The sequence below is a fragment of the Musa acuminata genome, chromosome BXJ1-6 (assembly GCF_036884655.1).
Source record: "Musa acuminata AAA Group cultivar baxijiao chromosome BXJ1-6, Cavendish_Baxijiao_AAA, whole genome shotgun sequence".
Classification (NCBI taxonomy): Eukaryota; Viridiplantae; Streptophyta; class Magnoliopsida; order Zingiberales; family Musaceae; genus Musa; species Musa acuminata.
Genome location: NC_088332.1, coordinates 5,237,710 through 5,252,752, shown reverse-complemented (window position 1 = coordinate 5,252,752; position 15,043 = coordinate 5,237,710). Strand labels below are relative to the sequence as shown.

General features: G+C 38.8%; 1 protein-coding gene across 9 annotated transcripts; it reads right to left on the bottom strand.

Annotated features, from left to right (window-relative positions):
- Window positions 1-123: 123 nt before the first annotated feature.
- On the bottom strand, window positions 124-12,166 carry LOC103986954 (protein CHROMATIN REMODELING 35). 9 transcript variants are annotated; one of them, XM_065186298.1, is made up of 10 exons: window positions 11,976-12,166; window positions 11,770-11,830; window positions 11,518-11,671; window positions 10,652-10,750; window positions 8,367-9,243; window positions 5,585-5,839; window positions 3,990-4,139; window positions 739-2,504; window positions 574-640; window positions 124-473 (listed from the first exon to the last, which is right to left on the bottom strand). In XM_065186298.1, the coding sequence occupies exons 5-9, from the start codon at window positions 9,237-9,239 to the stop codon at window positions 637-639; spliced, it is 3,048 nt and encodes a 1,015-aa protein (XP_065042370.1). In that variant the 5' UTR covers window positions 9,240-9,243; window positions 10,652-10,750; window positions 11,518-11,671; window positions 11,770-11,830; window positions 11,976-12,166; the 3' UTR covers window positions 124-473; window positions 574-636. The 9 variants fall into 9 exon arrangements, with proteins under 9 accessions (XP_065042370.1, XP_018683675.2, XP_065042371.1 ...); XM_018828130.2 differs by having other exon boundaries at window positions 11,518-11,830; XM_065186299.1 differs by lacking the exon at window positions 11,770-11,830.
- Window positions 12,167-15,043: the final 2,877 nt, after the last annotated feature.

The window sequence follows — 15,043 nt, the reverse complement described above, 5'->3', positions numbered from 1 at the left end:
GGACGGAACACCAAGAAATGGGGAGACGATGGCAACACGGCAGGGTATAAGCAACAGCTGTAGACCAAAAGGACATATATATTCGACTTAACATCAGACAGTATTAACTTGTAGATGGCGATATTGTATCAAAATATTTGGCATTAACCATTGACAGGTCATTTTATATACATGTCTTGCATTTAGAGGGGCTATTGATCCCAAAACATCTACAGTGCGAGCTCAACAGCACACTCAACAAAATGGTAGATAGTATTAATGCATCTCGATGACAAACAGTCACCAACAAGAACAAAACAGATATCAGCAACCATGAACACATCTTTTTTACACATCATCAAGAGAAGTAGAACGCCAGCACCGATCATCTCTCTAGTAGCTTTGCAGTCGATTCAAACAGCCAACAAGTCAAACTCTTACATGTATCTTGAAAAGGGAGAGTTCATAATGTGACCAGTAAGTACCATGAAGACCTGAACATGGGAAGAACATGATTTATCACTTCTAGATATGAAAATTGTGCATTATAGAAAAAGACTGCAAGGTCAAAAAATTAGAGTTGGTATGATGTACAATGTCAGACCATCTGAAGATCCTACAATCTGTCGTATGCTCTCCCACGCATCAGCCAAAGAATCACCTGTATTATCATATCAACGTCAATCAACAACATGCAAAAATTGCATTTGAATGCAGTAAAAAATATAACTCAGACGTAGACCAAGTACGGGAACTAACCTTCTGTACACCGCCTTGATATCTTCTCCTATGATAGGACTTTCCAAGAACAAATCTTCACAGCTAGCCAAATCAACCTCGTCTAACTCAAAGTTCTGATGGCCACAATACTCACTCCACTCGAACCACATCTTTGAGATGAACTCCTTGCTAAAGGAGGTATAATGAAATTCCTCCTCCGGAGAATCAGCTGCAACTAACCTGTAAATATATACTTTCTTCAGCTGGCCAGGCCGAAATGCACGCCCAATAGCTTGGCGGGTGACAGATGGATTAAAGTGAACATCCAAGATCACAACTCTAGATGCACCTACAAGTGAGATGCCTTCCCCACAAGCCTTGATTGAACCAAAGAAAACCTTAGCATCAGGGGAGTTGTTAAATTGCTCCATCGACCACTCTCTTTGCTCAGAAGTCGAATCACCAGATATCATAAAAATTTCTTTTCCTAAATGCCAACCCTTGGTTTTAACTATTAGCCTTTCCAAAAATTTTAGAGGTAGAATGTATTGACTGAAAGCAAGTAGTTTCTCTCCAGCGGATTCAGCCAGAGACAAAATGTTGAGGAAAAATTTTGTTTTAACCCCATCTCTGATATTAAGAGATTCTAACAAGCTATCGATCTTATCATCGTTGAAAAATGCGACCCTGTCCCCAGAAGCCTTTTCTGCTGTGTCATACAAGTGAGGATGGATATAGACAGCACTACCCATAGAGGTTCTTTTGAACTTCTCAAACTTGGCAAGTTTTTGAACATACACTCTTTGCTTAGCACTGAGGTTCAAGAGGACAGTGAAATCCACGAGACCAGGCAGCTCTTCCAAGAAATCACCCTTATAATAATGAAGAACGTCCTTGGTTAATTCTCGAAGGTCTCGTATAACAGTAACTTTTCTTTTGAAATTCTCATCATGCTGCAGTGTTTCCTCAACCAAATCATAGAAAGCGTTGTCCACACTACTCTTAGAGAGCTTTCTACCTCCTGATATATATATTCTACTTAGGACTCGCTTGACAATGACTCGGGAAGTCTCCATCCTCAAAAACTTAGGGCGCACAAGATTCAAAATATTGAAGACCTCCCTAACATGATTCTGAAATAGGGTTCCTGAAAGTACTACTTTTCGAGGAGTCTGCACCTTTGCAAGTGAATCAAGCACGAATGTGTCCTCATTTCTTGGAGTGTGGCCTTCATCCAATATCAGAAGGCTGGGGATTTTCAGCAGCATTTCCCGACATGCAGCAGAGACCTTGCTGTTTTCTTTATCATAAATGATATTCGTAAATTGTTTATAACCCAAAAAAAGAATGCTTTTATTCTCTTGCCAAAGCTTTAACACTTCCAATTGCTGAGATCTGTTATCAGCTTTAGAGGAGTAGAAATCATAGATGGGTAAATCCTCAACCTGCCACCGTTGGAACTCTTTCTTCCATGTAGGCAAAATACCCTTAGGAAGGATAACCAAAGGCTTCTTCAATGGATACTTAGCCAAGAAACTCTGGATGAAGCTTATAAGCATGAAGGTTTTCCCAGACCCCGGCGCATGAGCCAAAATACATCCTCCTGGTTTATCTGTAACCAAGTTCTTAACCAAGAAATTGAAGCCTTCTAGCTGATGCGGCTTCATTTGCTTCAGATGCCTTGGATGAATAGATAATTCGGCAGCAATAAAATCATCCTCTGAAACTTCAAGGCCAGAGTAGTGAGCCACTAGATCCTTGGAGTTCCCTGGTCCAGTCAAGTATGTCCTTGTTGCACGTGAGCCCTGAGAAGGAAACAGCAAGACAACTGATAATACACATTTCATGAACAAAAATTGCTAAAACATTTTACATGAGAAGCTAGAATTTATTGAAATCATTATTCACAACCATAATATTTCCATGCATTAAACAATGACAATCAGCAGCTGCTCTAATATGATTGTTTTAACATGATATGGTTCAACTAGCAAAAGCAACACAATTGGACAATTTGTCTATTCCCAAATAGAACTTCAGATTTAAGGAACATGGTCTGAAATAGAAAGAAAAAAAAAAGATGATGAAACAAAATGATACATAAGGAAATGGAAACCCAAGAAAATGATCTTATCAGGAAAAGGCAACATGACTGGAGGAACAAGAAATATAGAAAGGATTTCAGCATACAATTTTCAACTAGTATAATGAACTACTATTTAATTGGACTTGAGGTTCTTTTAGGTAGCTCCTCTAGACAAGCTAGTTAGTTGGAGATGTGTCGGTGCATCTTTGTAAGCTCCTCTTAGTTGAGATATCACACAAAGGGATCAATACAATCAACTACTATCCTAAATTGTCAATAACATATAACAATTTCGAGCTGCCACTATGTGCCGCAAAATTCTGATACAATTTTCTAGTTGTGGTAAACTTGAGTTGCACAAATCCCTCTCTTTTGCATCTCTGATGATAGATTGTTGGGGTATCACACTATACTCCTTTGCCCATGTAGATTAGATCACAATGCCCATAATTTAAACTCTAGTAAAAGGAAATTTCAGGCACTACAAGCCCCATATCTACCACTTGCATAACATGTATAACAGACCTAAACAGCCTACTATCTAAATACCTTACATGGGGTAGGCCTACTGAAATGAACCAAACATTATTAACCTAGGTTGCCAACCATATGCCTCTTTAAAACTTTTTGTTTTCTCTTGTATCAGTTTGCAATTATCAGAGCATCACAATCTCCCTCATTCAAATGGTAACGTCCCCGTTAGGACCATTATACAAGAAATCCCATAGCTGATTAAGGTTAGCAAGATGCATTAACATTATGCACCATTAGCTTTAATAGATAGTAGGCACTCACCAAATTTGGCATCAGTGGACTAGCACAAGGTGGTATTGATGTTCACACCTATAATTTAGCCCCTATGTGTTCAAAGCAAATTTGTCAATAGTGTGGTATAATGTAAAGGACAACAATGGCAATAAGTTAACTTGAAAGTAGAACCTATTCTATAAGGCTATTCTACCTCTAAACCAATTGTATCATGTTGTGATCCCTGATAGAGACAAACACTACAAGATGTCAAATGGCACGATTGCTTAAGAATGCATTTACAATTACAGATGATACACTCTTCAAGGCCTAATTATAGAAAGTATAGGAGAGATGTTATTGATTGAATAAAATTTTGCTGAATATAAGTATCCAAACATGTACGCAGAAAAAATCTCTCTACAAGAAGTAATGTATATATTATTGGTGCACATACCTTCGTCCACTGGAAATCAAATATTGTATCTATCCTCTTCTGAATAACTCCACAAATACGACAAACAAGGCCAAAGTCATCTTGGAGCAAGTACGAATGGTTACATTCTTCTTCTTGTTGCACAAGTGCTTGATCATCTGATGTATCAATCTAGATACAAAAGAAAAGATAATCAATAAGACTAAAGGAAAAGAATTGAGTTTGATGTATGTTGATGAGAATTATATAGAACCTACAAAAAGACATTACAACCCTATGGCACTCTCTGGATTAACTTCAACATATACCATACAGGATATGCTCATAAAATCTATAATCGAATTGACGCTATGGCTTCTTTGACTAATCTCAAATAGACATGTTCTAGCATACGCTGAGTATACTTGGCTGATCAATTTATACTTGACTAATCTCAAGTATATGTCGGACCAGTATACCGGCTAGTATTACTGGTCTGACCAATGATGATATCTGACCATATAGTTCAGTGCTATGACATATATCAAGCTACCAATTCGTATTTGTTTTTTATTATTAATTCAATAATATTAGGTGATATACGTCATTATATTACCCAATAAACTGATATCATACCTTTTAACAAATTTGAATCTTTTAGCTTCTGTTATGTAAGTTCTAGTATCAAACAGTTTATAATTTCTACATGTATCATGCTATTAAAAGTATGTGGTAAAGGAAAAAGTGAGAGAACTTGAATCCCAATACAAATCCATTACTAGTAATTATATAAATATCAATGAGGATATATGCCGTAATATAATAGTTTGATAACAAAGAAAAAAGAATAAATTATTACACGACCATGTATTCACTACTTGAAACTTGTGCCAGGACACATCCATGGTGCATTAATTAACATAAATCACGGTGAAGGTTTCCTTGTGGATGCAATAACAGGGGCTTAATATAAAGTCTGAAGTCCCAAAAAGGGAGCCCAAACAAACATCCTAAGCTACTACTGACCTGACAAAGAAGATGTCATCAAGGATGTGACTGGGGACCTAACAAGGATGATCATCATAAGGATACAAGTGGGGAAGATTTGGTTGATGGGCACCTCAATATTGTTCCACTGGATAACAAAGAAAGAATGGATCTTTATGTTAAGACAGTAAGCGTTGAAGCATTTTAGACCATGTTAAGAAAGCTCACTCCTTAAAGGTTATAAGCCACTACATTACTTGCTGTAATAATATAACTTGTTAAAGATGATAGGTTTGACTTCAAGCACTTGCCCATGACTAGCATCGAATTAAAAGGCCTTGTCACTTAAGTTCATTGACTCTTGCAGGAAGAAACTTGAGTATAATTCTCTAGATCATGGTAAACAAACTGACTAAATCTGGACCTTTCAATTATTCATTTAATTAGTTTTTCATCAATACAAGCACCTGCACCCTACAGTTCTTCAAATATTAATTAACTCAAATATAATCCTATAGAAAAGTAGTTACCTGAAGGAAAGTCATTTTTGTTCAACGATGCAACATGGAAATTGCAAAATAAACCACAAATACAAAGCTAATTGTGAAAGAATATGCAACAAAGGAAATAGAAAATAGCAACATAATAACCTTTGAATATTCCATTGCTAATGACATGTCTTTCCAAAGATCTTCCAGACCATCACTTTGTGATGATACTTTGTCAACTTCATAAAGGCTTCCCATGCCTGATGAGATATCTTCGATTGCCGTAGAGGAAACAAATTTTGGATTGCCATCACATTCATTCTCTTTATTCATTTCAGCATTAGAATACAGAGTCTTTACTACATTAGGAGCTTCAGCAGCTTGTCTCTCACATCTCATTTCCATATTCTTTTCATCCTAAAATGATGCACAAGCATAAAATCAAATATCATAATCTTGCAATGCAAAATCAATAAAAATATTATATAGCTGAACTAACTTCATAAATGGCAATTGCTTCTGCCTCAACTAAAAAAATTGGACCAGGATTTAAGCAGGAAGTTAGATGCAAATTTCTTGAAAAAATCACTGATAAAAATAAACCTAGAAACTCATAGAAGTGATATGGAAACACAAAATATATGTATCGAGGTGGTTTTCTAAATCTCGAATAGGTAACAAAAGCATCTCAAGTAAGAACAAGCAAAAGATAAGAGCCTCACCACAAGCATGATTAAATTATTCAGAATATAATATCAGGCTTTCTTATTTGCACGAAAAAGTTGCATCAACAAGATTTCAATGTAAGCTCTTTATCTGGTGCAGCATGATTCAGAGAACTTGATTATGTTTTATCTGGGTAAACAAGTTTTGACTTGTCCGACATTTCTAGTTGCAGCAGTCCCATATTATCATAATTTGACTAATCGGTAAGTCAACAAAGTTCAAATTTCTACAAAAGACTAGGACTGAGACAAAATAGTACAGCCTTATCTTCAATTGGAAAGTCCTAATGACACCAAACTTACCAGATTGACTCCAAATGACACTGGGAGATGGACAATTGAAATGAAGATTTAAGCCTTTTAGAACTCCTTCTTGGAGTATAAAACTGCTGGCTGACAAGCCCTTGGTTGCATAGCAGTATGTTTGGGGCTACTGCCCTTCCTTACCTAACTTGGTTGCAAAAGGAGAAAGAATATTAAATGGGTAGCTGGGTTGTATTAAAGCTACCAAGATACCATAGATAGAGCCATTCTGGGTAAAACAAGCCATAGCACAAATTGTCTTCGATTCTATGGCCCATTCAATGTGGTTGTACACTTATAGGATCAAAAGGTTATAGGTTCCAGTTGATAGTAAATGCTTACATCCATGATCCCTTCCACGTCTCAGAGTTTAAGAAATACCAAAGAAAGTTGTAATAGATGCTAATTTAAGAAGTGTTGCATGTACGATGGAGATGCTACACAAGTGGCACCTCCAGAGGTCACTATAATTGTATAGGGATTGACCGGGTAACAAGGCCTAGTCTATTGGAGGTAGGATGACAGCAGTCCAAACAACCTTCTTTCACTTTGAGTTTGCACCAAAGTTAGTCAAATTGACAATAAATCACACAGGAAGGTCAACTCAAACGAGTTTAAGCCTTTTTGGACTCCTAGTTAGAGACTAAGAAGGGTGACCTAAGCCTGGTCATCCAAGGCTATGCGACCAGCACCAGAAGGTCAACATTGGATGATCATCCAGGCCCTATTAATCCTGTATGACATAGGTATCAGATACAATGAAAAGGAGTCCACAAATAAAATTGATCTATGGCCCTCAGGACTATAAAATCGAGTTCTAAACTTGATAATACTCGCTGTTATAGAGTTCCTCTTTATCTTTCTTCTCTTTTCGTCTCTCTCTTCTCTCCCTTTTCTTTCTTGAAGGACACCTTATTTCCTAAAGAATCAAAAGTTCCAGTAGCTTTTGTTTCTATCTCATTCCTAGGAGAACACCACAAAGAAAAGTTACAGAACTATGGCCATTCCAAAGCACACAATGTGGAGTTACCCCATTTTACATTAACATATTATTTCACTTTGGCCCCTGAGTTACTAGAAGATAAGATACTATCATGAACCTCATTTTCAAAGACAAAGAACCAGAGTATCTACTAATCACATGTTATTTTACACTCAAATTTCATGAATACTTCTTTTCGAAGTTCAGACAACAATTTCTAGCTTCCTTGAGCCTGTCAACTTTTTGCAGATTTACTGTCCATTTGCTGCAAGATCCAGCTTGTTTCTATGACATGTAACCGATGATCCTTCTTTATTTGAAGAGAATTGTTCTAGACATTTAGAAAATACTACATATGGGCACATACAACCAAGTTAAAATACCAGCTGGTTCCTAGTTGATGGACTTTCAGTATAAATTCACCCATAATTATTAGTATATTTCATTTCTAGAGAGCTAATTGGCATGCATTCTCAGTGGATGTCTGCTACAGACTGCATAACTACACAGATATGGCATATGACAAAGATTGTGTTTCAATCTTTAATATCATGAAACTGAGATAGACGATATCACGAATAATTCTGAGAATTAACCAGAAACAGTATGTCAACAAGAAGGGGTCAAGCTAAAATATCTATGCAAATGAAAACCTTTCTTCTTCAAAGAATGCACATGAGTTTTTATAAGTTTGTCTTGCACCGTCAAATTATCTAGTTCAAAACATCCAGATCTGACTTGGGTCACCACTTTCTTTAGGTCAAATAATGTAGAATTCAATTTTCTATATGTCCTTTCCAAATATAATAACTGTACATTTTTGGCAAGTAAAGGTAACAATGTAGGGACATGAAGGTTAAGAGATGGCCACGCATGCACATCATATCTGTGCAAATTGAAGTAATTGCTTCAAGGTAATACACCGAATACTTACAACAACATCTTGAAAACGCTGCTTCTCATCGACTGTCTGTAAGACCACCTTTTCAAAATGAACAGAAGGCTGCCAGTTTGGTTTAAAATTAGTAGTACACACTGATCTTCCAATTCCTTGGTCATATGGAACTAGTTGATACAAGTTAACTTCTTGTGCTAACTTGCTGGCTCGTGATATGTGCTTCTGGATTTGACTTGCCAGTGACGCTCCAAATTCCAAGACCTCATGATCAGGGTGGCAATCATATTTTGTTTTGCCTTGATGGCTTGCATCTTCTTCGTCTGAATCTACAATTATGACTGTGGTTTCCTCTTTGTTGTCTTCATCTACTGGGGGTGTATTCAATGGGCCACGTGCAGCATCTGACTTTCCCTTCCACGTTACAGACTCAAAATCACTGGAATGTAGTGAGATATTCCCAACAGCATCATGTGTCTGTTCTACAGGTATTCTGACAGGGTTAGCAGCACCTTCCATGGTATCAACTTCCAGATCGATTATATCATGAGATAAGTTATCACCATGTTGACCTGACTTCATCTGATTCTGCCTTGTTGATAAATTAGCAGAAGTGCTTCCACCACCCTGAAAAGTTCTAGATGCTATACTTGGCTGTAACGCAGATAAAAAATTGATTACCTGCATCCTCTGAGAATGAAGAGCTTCATATTCTTTGGTTACACTCCCATACTTACCATCTTCTAACCTTTCCAGAAAATTGGTTAAAGCAAAATCATTTGAGTAGTCAATAACCTTAGAAGAGCCTCCAATCTTTCCATAGTTAAGAGGTGGAGTTTTCAAATTTGATATGCAATTATCGTTGCTATCCTCATTGTTAATTTTCCTCCTCTTGTGTCCTTGAAAATGCATCTCTCTAAAAAGTAGTGTGCTTTAATATGTTAGAAAGTTTTTTTTTTTAACCATTAGTAACCAAGAACAAGAAAAGAAGTGTACATAAATATGTGAGACATGCAGTTAATTCAGAAATCTGAAGGTCACTCAACTAAAAAATTACAAGCATATTAGTTCAAACCAAAAATAATATGATTAACTCATTTGACTTCCAAAAAAAATATAAGTATCTCATATTCTGAGTCCCGGCTTCAGAAAACATTTCATATTCAAGTTCAAATGTATTTCAAAAGAATGGCCAGAGACCACAGGCACAATCATAAGGACAATAAAAGTGGCTTGGGTTAGTAGGTTATCAGGTTGAGTCAGAACAATCAATATCAGAGAGGAACTATTGCTAAAGGCATGTCACAAAGCTGCAATTGTGGTATGATGCATGTCCCACATGTTGTCTGAAAAAATGATTCTAGGCTAGATTCAAATTGGTATATACATGAAAATGTAATTGTGGTTTCATGCATGTCCTACATGTTGCCTAAAAAAATTGATTCTGGCCACATTCAAATTAATATATCTTGACCATATAAGTATGTGTCCGTCTATATGTATTGATAATTTTGTGAAAAGTAAAAAAAGGAAAATTTCTGCAGATTTCTATATTTTTGAAAATTAAATTGCTGCAGCTGGTATATGTTTCATTGACAAATTAATTACCAACACCCCCTATAGTTTCTCTCACTGATTGCCCTCGCATACATCTCAATATATATTTCTGTTACTAGATAGCATTCAATTTGCATAATCACACAGCATAAAATTTGCTAAGTTTCTTAAATTTAGTTCATTTGATATGCCATATATTGGATACAGATACTCTGGAACATATTATTACAGTCGCACCATGGTATAGATAAGACAGCATATCAAGTTTATATAGATTAACAAATCTACATTGTGATTCTCTAGTGAGCCAATTTGAGAATAAAAACATGACCTAAGGCATAATAATTATCCAATGGATCAAGTATAACTTTTGATGTGTAGTGCAAGATTAAATAGATGATAAGATAGATCCAGTTCTTTTAGACGCTAACCACTAGGGGAAAAAGGTTTTACAATCTAAAACTTGTTGAAGTAAATGATAATACCAGGATCAAAGACACAACCAGTTAAAGAATGGAAACTTAGACTGTTTTATAAACATTCTAAAATTTATTCCAATATAATTGGAAGTGTTGACCATTTAGAAAGGTTTTTCACTTTGCTAACAAAGCAAACAATTAACATGCACTTTTACTGTCAAATTGTTCCTATTAAATGGGTGGTCCAATTCACACTAATGAACAATGATTTCTAAAAGAACGAAATCAGTAATGAGAACAGTTCTGAATTAGCACCGTTATAGCTCAATGGTCAAGACAAAATATTACCAGTGTAGTCAAGTGTAGTCAAAGATGCTAGGAACTAATTGGTGCCAAGGTGGCAAAACACCTGAGTTGCTAGCGATCGCCCAAGTGCACCGAGGTGCCCTGGATATTAAAATTTTAAAATTGTATATCATTATTAATAAATATGATAACTAAAAAAAATAATACATCAAATTAGATTCATTTAAAGTAATAAATTATATTATCAAAATATAATGACAAAAGTGACAAAACTATGAAGTAGCAAGGAGCCAATGACAAATTCAATCATTTACAAAATTCACATGCTATATTAACAAAAACGAAAAAAAGAACATAGGTGGCGGAGGATGGAGAGGGGGTTGCAGTCAGTTGGGAGGGAAGGAAGGAGCTCTCGTTGGAGGAGGAGAGGGGGCTGTCGGGGTATGTGAGAGGTGGGTTGCTGTCGGTTGGAAGGGAAGCAGGGAGGAGGAGTAGAAGGCGGAGGAGGGAGAGGGAGCTGTTGGAGCATGGGAGGGGTTTCTGTCGGTTAGGAGGGGAAGAGGGAGGAGGAGGAGGAGGAAGGAGAAGGGGCTGCCAGGATCCGAGAGCAGGGAGGAGGAGCAAGGCGAGCAATCAGAGGATAAAAAACAAAAATAGAATCGCACAGAGTGGGAATCCATATGCAACATTTTACTGAGGGCGGACAAAGAACCGGTTGTGTGGGGGACCAAATATCCGAGATGGAGAAAGAGAACGTTCCCCACGGAAACAACTCGGGGGACAGCTAAGGAGGGGGAACTCAGGGGGACGCGGCTACGGCGGAGGAGGAAGGAGAGGGGTTCCGTCGGGGTCCGGGGGAGGGGGAGGAGGGCGATGACGAAGGAGAAGAGAGAACGAGATAGAGTTACCGAATAAGAGCCCGCCGGAGATCGCACGGAAGCCTCTCGCCGAAGGAAGATACTGCCGTTTGCCGACGGAGAGGAAGACGTCGTCGCCCGATACAAGAACAGGTAATGTGCTCAGAACGTCGTCGCCGTCGTTCGTCGTGGTCTCTCGCAGTGACTAGGTAATGTGCTCAGAACATTTACCACATTTAGGGTAGCTGTCCAAATGACAACAGAAAGAAAACCAAAACAGAGAGAGAAATAGTGGTCTCTCACAGTGATTAGGTAATGTGCTTAGAACATTTACCCCATTTGGGGTAGCTGTCCAAATCGTGGTCTTCAAACTCAAACAACAACAGAAAGCAAGAGAGACCAAACATTAGATCATGACATACAACCACATTAGATGAAAAATCCGAACCAGCAACATGAACACAAACACAAGAATATGCACGATTCGTCAAAGCTTCGTCGAAACTCACCCGGAAAATGCAGAAGAAGAATGATCGAAGAGAACACAACAGACGAGAGGGCAATCGGTCAAGGGTTTAACGAGGACCTCTCTGCCCTCACGGCGCGGCCTCAAGATCTACAGAGATGCCGCCTGATCAGCACCACAAAAGCCATTGTCTCTTTCCGTGCTGCCAATCAATCGTTCCAGGTTCTTAGGTCAATTCCATGAAAAAAGTGACTGTGGGAACTAATCGCTGACATAATAGTTATGTTCGAAGCGAGGTAAACAATAATACTTTTTAGGGCTAAAAAGGTTTATTTTATAATTTATTCATATCTAAATTATTATTTTTTATATAACATAACTCATAATAAATTATTAATATAATAATATATATAATTTAAGTTAAAAAAATTAAGATTCATTTTAACTATTATGATTTTGATCATGAACCACTTAAACCCTAATAATTTATTTATATTTAAAATAATTTATATATTTTAAAAAACATAGTATACATGTCTCTTCCGTCAAATCTGAGTTAATAGATGTTAGAGTTTACTTACGTAGCATGTTGGCTCATAATAAATTATTAATATAATAATATATAATTTAAGTTTTAAAATAATTGAGATCACCATCAATGACGAGATGAGGCGTCGTCATGGAAGTGACCACCAAGAACAGCATTGAGCCACTGCTACCTAACAGAGCATCATATACATGCAGTCTCTCCATTGCTAACAACGAGCTCAAGAGCTTCCTATCCTACCTCGTGTGGATGTGTGTTGACTGATCTAACGTTGTGCACGCAATGGTCTCCTAATCCTCTCCTACACCCTCACCCGCCACCCTACAACGTGGTGGTCCAGCTCTCACTCACTTCTGTTGAATCTCGTATTTTGATGATGAAACTACTTGATATATGTTTATGATTTAATCTGCGTTTTGAGTGACGTAGGATGCTTTGATCAGGATGAGACAATTAAAGCAGGAAAATCATGTTGTGCCGGAGGAACATGTCAGAAGATTGGACGTCGGGCCGGTGGATCGGTCGACGTATCGACAGAAGACTTCGGGCCGTGGACTCGGGCATCGGGCCAAGAAGAGCGGGTATTGTGCCAAGGATATCGGAGTTGCGGAGCCAACTGGCCGATTGGGCAATAGGCCGCAGGAAAGGACGATGCGCCGAAGAATCAGACGAAGCGTCGAGGGACCAATGACATGCCGGACAACTTGGTTAATCGCTTAGGATTAATTGTCTCGATCGAAGTTTTGTTTTTGAGTGTGCAGGATTAACTACGATGAAAGTTAGACAAGCAGCAGGAGTTGCACCGGAGTCAAGTTCATGATCACGTTGGGAGTCCGAGAGTTCGACGGAAGTTCGGACGGTCGTCGGAGGTTCTGCGAGAACAGATCCGAGAAGTCCAGAAGCTTGCCAAGCGAAGCTCGTCGGAACTCGCCAAGTGGATCGTCGCAAAGTCCAGGAGTTTACCGGAAGTCCGCAGGAGCATCACCGAGGGTTCATCGGATGATCGACGGAAGTTCGCCGGAAACTCGCCGGAAGAAGCGATTGACGCACCGAAGCAAAGCTGCAGAAATTGTCTTAGATCTAATCGTAGTTAGCACGTTGATTAAGTTGGAAAATGGGAGGTGATCCCATTAGCTTAATCTTGGGGCAATTGGGCCCCTGAAAGACTGAAATTGGGCCGAATGGAGCTAACCATTCGGACCCTGATTGCACCAGGAGGTGCAATCGCCTAGGCCAGGAGGTGGCACCGCCTGGGCTAAGCCTCCCAGCGAGACTGGGCGGTGCAACCTCCCCAGCCAGGAGGTGGCACCGCCTGAGCTCAGTCTTCGAGCTAGACTGGGCGGTGCAACCTCCCTGACAAAGAGGTGGCACCGCCTGAGCTCGGTCTTCGAGCTCTGGCAGAGAGGTGCAACCGCCTCAATCAAGAGATGGCACCGCCTAGGCTCAGTCTTCGAGCTCTGCCAGGCGGTGCAACCTCTCCAGTCAGGAGGTGCAACCGCCAGATCCCGGAATTCCGGGATTTGATCGTTTTGAGCTCCAAATTTGAATTGGGTTGGGGCCTATAAATACCCCACCCATTCAGCACTGAAAAGATACAGACCAACACCGAAATCTTGATCTTTTCTGTGATTCTAAGAGCTCAAAAGTGTTGTAAAGCCTTTAAGTCTCCTCCTTCTGTTCTTCAAGTTTTGAGTTGTAAAGTGAGGAGAGAAAGGTCTATAAAGGTTGTCTCCTGAGCCTGTCAAAAGGAGAGAAACTGTAAAAGGGCAGTTGGCCTTCGCCTATTGAAGGAAGGCCTCTAGTTGACGTCGGTGACCTCGTCGGTGGAGGAAGCCAAAAGTGGAGTAGGTCAAGACTGACCGAACCACTCTAAATCTCTGGTTTGCGTTTATTTTGAGCACTTTATCATTACTGCAAACCTCCTTCATAACTACTACTCTCTGCGCTTTTACGAACAAGTTCTAAGTGCTGTTCTTTCCAAATCTGCATTCAGACGTAAATCGGTGTTTTCGTACATTACAATTTACGTTTTGATTCTGCAAAACTGTCTTCTGCGCCTTCACGAACAAGTTTCTAAGTGCTGATCTGTCCGAATCTACTTTCAGACGTAAACCAGTGTTTTCGTACGATATTTACATTGCAGTTTACGTTTACGCCTTGATTCTGCAAAACTGTCTTCTGCGCCTTCACGAACAAGTTTCTAAGTGCTGATCTGTCCGAATCTGCTTTCAGACGTAAACCAGTGTTTTCGTACGATATTTACATTGCAGTTTACGTTTACGCCTTGATTCTGCAAAACTGTCTTCTGCGCTTTTACGAACGAGTTTCTAAGTTCATATCCCTTTGAAACTGCGTCTAGACGTAAAATTACGTTTAGACGTAAAACTGCCCAAACTGTGTTTAGACGTTTTAGACGTAAACTGAGTTTAGACGTAAATCTGCGTTTAGACGTAAATCTGCGTTTAGACGTAAAACTGCATTTAGACGCAAACTACGTTTAAACGTAAAACTGCGTTTTAGACGTAAACTGAGTTTAGACGTAAATCTGCGTTTAGACGTAAATC